General features: G+C 62.1%; 1 protein-coding gene across 1 annotated transcript in view; it reads right to left on the reverse strand.

Moving 5' to 3' along the window:
• Positions 1–8,754, reverse strand: part of LOC102372150 (unconventional myosin-XV) — a gene marked incomplete at its 5' end in the record, with an annotated part of 31,244 nt that overhangs the window by 21,419 nt on the left and 1,071 nt on the right. The window contains 11 exons of the mRNA XM_006024059.2: positions 802–860; positions 1,427–1,553; positions 2,173–2,267; positions 2,741–2,850; positions 3,270–3,461; positions 3,569–3,641; positions 4,006–4,184; positions 4,675–4,910; positions 5,663–5,758; positions 6,329–6,459; positions 7,162–7,240. Of these exons, the coding sequence (XP_006024121.1) occupies positions 802–860; positions 1,427–1,553; positions 2,173–2,267; positions 2,741–2,850; positions 3,270–3,461; positions 3,569–3,641; positions 4,006–4,184; positions 4,675–4,910; positions 5,663–5,758; positions 6,329–6,459; positions 7,162–7,240 (1,377 nt within the window). The remainder of the gene's footprint in view (positions 1–801; positions 861–1,426; positions 1,554–2,172; positions 2,268–2,740; positions 2,851–3,269; positions 3,462–3,568; positions 3,642–4,005; positions 4,185–4,674; positions 4,911–5,662; positions 5,759–6,328; positions 6,460–7,161; positions 7,241–8,754) is intronic.

Raw genomic sequence — 8,754 nt, forward strand, 5'->3', positions numbered from 1 at the left:
CTCGTGCCCCCACCAGGGCAGGCCCCTATCCGCAGGGCTTCCGGGTGGTCCCGTGCCCATCTTGTGGCTAGCCATGAAGATCAGGGGATGGGAGGTGTTTCCAGGCTGTCCCATCCGCTCCTCTCTCTGCTTGTTCCCCCCACCTTCCACCCCTGCGCCCTGAGGGTGAGGGGCAGACCCACCTGGAACGGCGGTGCCAGGCCAGGCCTGGGGCCGGGGCTGGACACCCTGTAGATAGCTTGCTGCTGCAGAGCCATTGCTGGCCTGCCCATCGGACGAGTCTGTGACAGCAACACGGGGGCAAGGGTGTAGCAGGGCCCGCTGGGCCACACACCCCTGGCCGGAGCTCTGGCACACGCCCAGGATGCCCCTCCTGTCTCTCAGCCCAGTGTCTCCCCTGAGGGGCCACAGACATGCAAGACAACACCCAGCCCCACTCCCCCAAGGCCACTGCAGCCCCAGCCGCACCCCGCCCGGGAGCAGAGCAGGGTGGGAGCTCAGGGCTGGATGGAGCCCCTGGGGCATTGAGTCCAGTCCCAGGGGGTGTTTGTGGGCAGCCACTGACCCATAGGTATCAGGTGTCAAAGATGAAAGTGTCCCCAGAGCCTCTTCCCAGATGGCCCCACTCCAGTATCACCCAGCGGTACCAGGACCTCTGCCCTCCCCACCACTACCAAGGGAGTCCCCATGGGGTCAACCAGGTCCCCCAGCAAACCATCAGGCACCCGTTCCTGCTGGGCAAGCCTGCTCTGAGCCCAGGGCTGCCCTTCCCATGCCCCCACGTCCCTCTGCCCCACTGACCAGGAGCCCGGCTGTCTCCCGGTGAGCCCCTTGCTGCGCCATCCAGGTCTGCTCCACACCTGCGGGGGCAAAGAGGGAAGAGCAAGTGGTGACACAACAGCTCCAGCTACTGCCCCTGAGAGGGCACAGAGGAGATGGGTAGTTCCTCAAGCCCCTGGGCTGGAGAGGAGCATGGGCAGCCTCGGGGGTTTAGACACCATGAGGACAGGCTCGGGCCGGCTAAGAGCAGGGGCAGTGGCTGCAGCTGGACCCCTCTCTTGGCCCTGACGTGGTCCCTGTGTTGCTCCAGGGATGCTGGTCCCAGCCTCCTGCATGCCCTGCTCTTCTCCCTTCAGCTGGGGGAGATGGGAGAATGCGCTGGCTTGGCTCTAGGGACCTGCAGGTCGCTCTCCCTGCTCTGCCCTGCTACCGCCCCTCTGCGAGGCGCGGTGCTGAGTGCAGCTGAGCTCCAGCCTGGATTTTCAGAGGGGAAAGGCCTGCACAGGCTTGTGAAGGAAGTTAACACGCCCCAAGTCAGGCCGTGAGTCAATGGCAGAGCTGAGCATGGGCCCCGGGAGTCCTGCCACCCGAGCCGGCATTGCCGGGCGCTGTCTTTGCCAGGAAGGAGAGCTTCGCCCACACTCACCAGGCCGCGGAGGCATCTGCGTCGGGGCCCTGGCACCGCTCTGCTGCAGGTTGCTGTCGCTGCCCCTACCTCCTACCCCACCACCGCCCTTCATCCTCTGGGACATGACAGCCGGCTTCTCCAGCTCCTGGCATGGCAGAAGGGAGCAAACAGGGGTCAGGGGCAGGCTAAGAAAAGACGGGGCCCCTGCCCGGCTCCTCCTGGGGTCTATCATGACTGAGGTGGGGCACAGATCCTCTCCGGCCATGCTGTGCTCGGTGCATGGGTGGGAGCCCCACAAAGCCACCCCGCTGGTTGCTGCATCTCTGAACCTCCTTGCTTCAGACCCATGTTGGTGCCCGCCCAGCCCCAGAGGTAACCGAGCTCTTTCCTGCAGCCTGCCAGGATTACCACAGCCCAGCACAGCAGCTCCATGCAAGCGCAGAGCTGCCTGGGGCGTGTTTGCTGCTGCAGTCGGTCTCCTTTACCGCCTCTCTCCAGAGGGAAACAGAAGCTATCAGGACAGGACCACCTCCCGGATCCAGCCGTGGTTCCAGCATGCCCCATGTCCTCAGCACCTCATAATCTTTGATGAGTGTGGGTGCAGGTGCTATGAGCCCTGTTCTCTATGTGGGGCACCGAGGCCCATGGGCGCTAAATGACAGGGCCAAGGTCACATAGGCAGTCAGTGGCAGAGTGGAATGGAGCCAGGCTCTGACCAGCACCAGCCCATACTCCCCTTCCTCACTGGGCACTGCGGTGCTTACCCCATTCCCGTAGGACAGGACAGGGTCAAACAGGCTGTCCAGGTAATGATCCAAGCCCTTCTGCATTCGCGGTTCGCTGGAGGCATCAGACTCTGCTGGCAGGGCCAAGACAGACAGAGGACGAGTCAGCCAAGGGCTTGGTACACGTGTCTGATGGTCCCCAACTGCATCCAAAGCCTGCTGCAGGGTCCAGCCCACTCCAAGGCCCCTGCCCACACAGAGGTCATAGCTGGGACGTGTGGAACTCCCTGCTGCAGGGACTGTGAGGGCCAGACACAGCAGCTGGATTTTAAGAGGGGCAAGGCAATGCCACGGCCAGCTTAACCTCCGTGGAACCAAACTTCAGGCTCCAAGGCCTCCACCCACTGCCACTGGGGCCAGGGTTTTCCTTCCCTGCCTACACCCTGTAGTGCCCGAGTGCACTGGGGAAGGGTACCTTTCTGTACGGTGTCAGGCACCGGCGACCTGGAGCTGGAGCCTGAAAGGGAGGAAAGCAATGTGATCGCTGGACCTGGCATGTGCCAGGGCATGTTGGGTACCAAGGAAGGGTGAGGAGTCCAAGACTTACCCTGACTGTGATACCCATCCGAGTCCACCACGCTGGGAGGCTCAGTGGGTGCCTTGGTGGCCGGGGGCGGAGGGACTTCCTCATCAGACTCCATGCCCTGGCCAAACACCCTGCAGAGGCCAGGATGGGGGAGACCCTGTTAGTCACCCTGAGCTCTTTAGCCTCATCACTGCACACAGCAGGCGACTGGCAGCACCTGCCACCCTGCTGCTGGAGAAGGCTGCAGATCCAGCATGGGGCTGGGCTAGGGGATGAGGTGAAGGTTTGTGCCAACCCCACCTCTCCCTCCAACACAGTTGCTGCTGAGATGCTTCAAGCCTGGGCACAGCTGGCATCTACAGCCGACAGCACCGGGCTCCAGGCATTAAAGCTGCACCCTCCCTCTAGGCTGCATCGCCGTGCCACTTGGCTCATCCAGGGGCACCATGCACCGGGAACGAGGGGCTGGGAATCTCGGTGTTGCTCCAAGGTGGCTGCCAGACACCCCGAGGGCACTCCCACAGGCTGCCTGGTCCCCCCAGATACCTACGCCCAGGGGGCCCCCCGGCTCTGGTCCAGCCCCTCTGAGGCGATGAGGAAATACGACTTCTGCTTGGGGAAGCCATGGAGCAGCTCCAGGTCGGAAATCAGGTCCAGGACGTAGTCGTGGCCGGCCAGCTCAGCCCACTGGGTCCCGTCCTTCATGGTGACGGACCAGCCCCGCCAGCCTTCTGTTATCCCCCTGCGGGCACAGCACAGCCCCTGAGCCAGGACGGCGGCACAGGGCAAGCCTCGGAGCCCGCCCTGGCACCGGTACCCTGCTGCTGGCAGCCCCACAGCCCCCGGTACCTGGACTTGAGCAGGTCCGCGGCCATGCTCTCCCCTGTGCTCCAGGAGTGGATGGGGCAGGAGAACTGGTCGCCTGGGGAGGTCACGGCAGCCCGTCACTTCCCGAGCCCCGTTCCCTGTCCACATGCTCCCTGCCCCAACCTGGCTCCACGTGGGGCTAAATGGGGGCTGTACCCCCAGGACAAGCAGGCAGCTCCCCCATGTGCTGTGCCCCCTTTGTCCTTCTGTCCCGCACCCCTTCATCCTGCCCTCTCGCCGCTCATCCCCTGACCGCTCTCTCCCTCCTGACCCCGACAACCTTGCCCCCCGCAGTCTCCCCGTCCCTTCCTGGCCCCCCAGAACCTCCCCCCAAAAAATCAGGGCCCAGTTCTGCCCTCTCTTCTGCCCCACGGCACCGAGGAGAGCAGCCGTTAGGCCAAGGTCAGTTCCACCCTTACCATTGAAGCAGTAGATGTCCAAGGCCATGTTGGCTCTCTGCCGGTTGGTCGTCCACTCCAGCAGCGATGGGGGGTAAGCCCGGGCCACCTCGGGCCCAAACCGGGATTTCAGCATGGCCTGCAGGATCTTGTGCTGGCACACGTACTTATAGCCATTGAAGGCGTAGTCGGACACGAACCTGTGGAGGGAGGGCGGCTGCAGCGGGGAGCTGGGCCAGCAGGACTGGCAGCAGCATAAGGGAAAGGGGGGTTGCCTCCACTGGCCTCCACTCTGCCTGGAGGGATCCCCATGCCCCTCCGGCCCCACGCCCGTGCGTGGCACAGCCCCGGCCCCCAGCTACTCAGGCAAGGCAGGCATCGAGGGAAAGCAGGAGTGGCAGGGGTGTCTCAAGCACAGCTCAGCCTCCCACAGGCCAGCTCAGTGCCTACCGCAGCCAGCCACCACCTCACTACTTTAAAACAAGGGGCCCAGGCCAGTTGTAGGGTGCAGGGGCTTGTGGGTCCAATCCCTGCTAGGAACCATGGTGTGTGCAGGGACCGATGCCCTCCATGCCCATTGGGGGGTCATTAAAGAGAGCTCAGGATCGGGCCCGATCCTCCTCAGGTCCCCCAGGGAAGGGCACCACCGCCCCACGCTGCATGACCGACCCGCGTAGCCCCGGTACTCACTTGAGCAGGTATTTCTCCAGGCGGGCGGAGGGCATGAAGCAGCTGAGGCAGGCGGCCAGGAGGAGCCAGCCACGCTCCTCGTTGTTGATGTTGGTATTGCGCCAGACCTGGTTGGCAATCTGCACCAGGATCTCATCCCGCAGCCCCGGTGTCGAGAGCCCCTTCTGCACGATGTAGTTCCCAAACAGGTTCTCCCGGGGGCCGTTGAGGTACGGGTCGCCCATGAAGCGCAGAATCTGCCCCGGGGGCAGGGGTCAGGAGAGATGGGGCACCGGATGGCCAGCAGACGTACTTCCTCCCTCTTCCCCTCCTCTTGCCCTGTTTCCCACACCCCAGGTGTCCCCATCTCCCGTCTCTCACTGCAGGTCCTACTGCTATAAGACCCCAGGATGATTGAGAAGCCAAGATCCCCGTCTTCCGGAGAGCTTTCTGGCCAAGCCCAGCTTGCCAAGCCCTGGCCAGCCCCACTTTGCTCAGAGCTTTCACTGTCCTGTGGCCCCCTGCGAGAGCCAGAGCACTCTGGAGGGCACCAAGCTGCGGGGCACGACGGGCGGATGGAGGAGTTGGGGCAGAGGGTGCAGCAGTGCACCAGGGCAGAGGAGCACCCTCCTGTCCTGCTGGGGAGGTGAGACCAGCTCTCCTTTCCCCCTTGCACATGGGACCTGTATGACCCAGCAGGCTGCAGCATCCATGCACCACGGCCCCTAGGAGACCGATGGGGGCACGGAGCCTGGAGCTGGAAGGGAGCAAGGCCTGGGCTCTGGGATGGCCCTGTGGATGTTCCCAGTGCTGGGGCTTTACAGTGGCCTTTCCTCCGTACCCCTGGTGTGGGCACTTGTGGCTAGTGCAGCTGAGGGATGAGGGTGTAGAGCCAGAGCAGGAGGGGATGTCCCAGGCCTCCAGCCCAGAGCCATCTACACGGAGGCGCAGCGCTCCCTTCCCAGTCCCCAGGCTGCAGCCAAGGGGAGGCCGGGGAGAACCCACCTACCAGCTTGAACAGGCTGAGCGCTTCTCGCTTCAGCTCCTCCTCCACGCGGGTGAGAGGGGCCGGCAGTGGGACCGTGAGCATCCCAAACAGGGGCATCTGTAAAGCAAGAGTGGACGCGCCGAACGCTCAATGGCCAAGACTCCCACCCTGCTTGGCTCCTGGGGTGCCCAACCAGCCCTTCTCCCACAGGCCTGGCCAGGGGCAGAATTCACCTCCCTAATCTCCCCTTCCAATGGTGTTGTTTGCGGCTCATACCAAGGCCATGTTTTAAAATCCCACATTGCCCAGCTTCAATCATGGCCTGGCCAGGCAGGACATGGGGAACACAGCTGGAACAAAGCACAGCCCCTAGGCTGGGATCAGCTGCTCCCTTGTGTATCCCTGCAGAGCCCGCAAGCAACTGGACCCTGGTTTTGAGATGCCCTGTCCGAGGTTATGCAGTATGTCAGTGGCAGAAGTCCAGGAGCCGCAGCCCCTGGCTCTAGCTGTATGACTGCATGCCTCTCTAATCACCAGGAAAAGTTCCCTCCTGGAGATGGATGAGAACCCGGGTGTCCTCGCCCCCTGCCCTGCGCCCTAGCTACAAAGCCCATTGCTCTCACTTCACATCCTCCCACTTGGAGCAGGTGCTGAGGGGCTCAGCGCGTTGGGGCCAGGCCTCCTTACCTGGAAGTGGGCCTGCACGTACTTGGCCATGGGGTAGTTGTTGATGTCGAGCGGCAGAGTGGGCTGGGAGTCCGGCTGCATCTTGGGAGCGGAGCACAGAGCGATGCACATGGCATGTACCTGCCTGTAGGCTGGGGGGAACCAGAACGGCTCATGGTCAGCGGGCTCAGGAAGGGAAGCAGCTCACAAAGGCAGGGGATAAGCAGAAGACCAGCTTCTGGATGTGCCCACCCCCATGGCATCACACACCCAGGGCAAGGCACAAATCCACCTGGGGTCATTTGGCTGCCAGAGCGGGGCAGGATCAAATGTACTGGCACCCCTACAGCTTGGGGGAAACCTGGCATGGGCTGCCCCTTGGCTTAGATCACAGCAGGGTCAATGCCTCTTGGGTTGCAGAAAGCACCGCTGGATCACCTGCAGAGGCTTGGGAAGAGTAGCAGCAGAGGTTCGATGTGAGCAAATGGGAGAGCTCTTAACAGTGCACAGCAAACCCATGGGACTCAGTGCCCCAGGTACTGGTCCTGGGCTCCGACTGGGATTAGCCAAACTGATGGAGGATGAATCTATCCAGGACTATGGCACACACCAGCCAGGGATAACCTCAAGCTCAGGGCAGCCCTCACCCCATGACGGCTGGGAGCATCTGGAGCGCTCTGCACATATTCTTCTTTGAAGGACCTGCTGCTTGTCACCCCCAGAGACAGGACATGGGGCTGCACAGGCCTCAGGCGGACCCCATACATAGCAGTTTTGGTAAAGGAGGCTTTGCCAGCCCCCAGAAGCCATGTTGCCCATGCCCCGCTCAGCATCCATGGGGCATCGGCTCTTACCTGCCCCCTCCAGTAGCCTCACCAGGTCGATGGGGACTTCCAGTCGTGACACATCCATCACCTCCCTCTTGGTCAGCTCCTGACAGCAGAGCACACAGTTGTTGGCCATGGCTCTGGACGCCGGTCCCCAGTCCCTTCCGAAGCCAGCCCTGGCACTGGGTGGTCTAACAGACACTGGACCCCCTGCCTGCCACCCTCCAGGGACTAGCCTGGCTTGTGCTCTCAGAGCCCGACCCCAGCAGGGTTCAGAGATGGAGAGATGCCTGCATTGTCTGCTTAGCGGGGTCCACGCTCTCTGGCCACACACAGCAGGACGTGCAGCTCACTGAAGACAGTGGGCAGCAGCAGGATGTGAGCCTGGACCTCTGCAGCGTGCTATGCCTACGCACCCTCCCCACGCACACAGCACACATGCCGCACCCAGCAGAGATGTGCGGCCACACACGCCCACCCCAGTGCACACCCACACGCAAGCATGAGGACACACGCACGCATCCTGACCGGCCTCCAGCATGTGCGCACACCTTCACACAAACTTCTAACACATGCCCCCACCTGAGCCAGCAAGCCTGCATATATAGCTATCCACCACACACACACATTCAGGTATCTTCCATGCACATAGCACACGCACAGCTCCCCATGCACCCACACACGCATGCATGCACGCACACACACACACACACACACACACACACACACACACACACAGGTAAACTCCTCTACTCTAATGCACATACTATACACACAGCCCGCATATACATACACGGACACACACACACATATATAAATGTGTACATGCATGCACACACACATTCTGGTGTATTGCTTTACCCTCTAATGCATGTGCTACACACACCCCAGCATGGAGGATGTGTGTATATATATCTGTGGGGGTGAAGCAGGGGGCTTGGTGTATATATATACACACACATACACACACATACCCCACATCATATATATATGTGTGTGTACACACACATCCCTGAGGGCACCAGGAATTACCTGCTGAGCCCTTCTCCTCTCTTCCTCTGCCCGCCTGCGTGCCTCCTCCTTCCTCTGAAACCAGAGCAGATGAGCATGTTGAGAGCAGCGCCAACCCAGAGCTGTGGCTACCTGCACGGGTTTGCTTGCCCGATAGGAATCTGGCAGGATCGGGAGAGGGCAGGGGCAGGGGCACAGCATCACAGGAAGGCAGCGCCATCAGCAGGATCAGATTCGGGAGCTCCAGGAGCAGCGGGCTGGCCTGGACAGCATACCGCTGCACTGGAGGGTGATGCCTCTGGACATCTTCCCCAGGCCAAACCCTTTTGACAGCTGAGCCGTCCCCTCGCATAGGGGCCCGAACAACCGCTTGCCCTGCGTGCTAGAGCCCTCACAGCTGCGTCCGGCTGGTTGGCAAGGGTCTGATCCCCCCTCCCCACACTGGCTGGGGTGTCTGGGTATTTTGCAGCCCCTGCATGGGTTAGGGACAGGCCTGGGCAGTGCAAGCGGCTGCCAGCCCATTTCCATCCTGACTGGCACCCCCCACTCTGTCGGTGCCCCCAAAACCTGGTGGCGCAAAGACCCCCTCGGCTGCCCAAGCCTGCAGCA

Source organism: Alligator sinensis, unplaced genomic scaffold, assembly GCF_000455745.1.
Source record: "Alligator sinensis unplaced genomic scaffold, ASM45574v1 scaffold1283_1, whole genome shotgun sequence".
NCBI classification, from domain to species: Eukaryota; Metazoa; Chordata; order Crocodylia; family Alligatoridae; genus Alligator; species Alligator sinensis.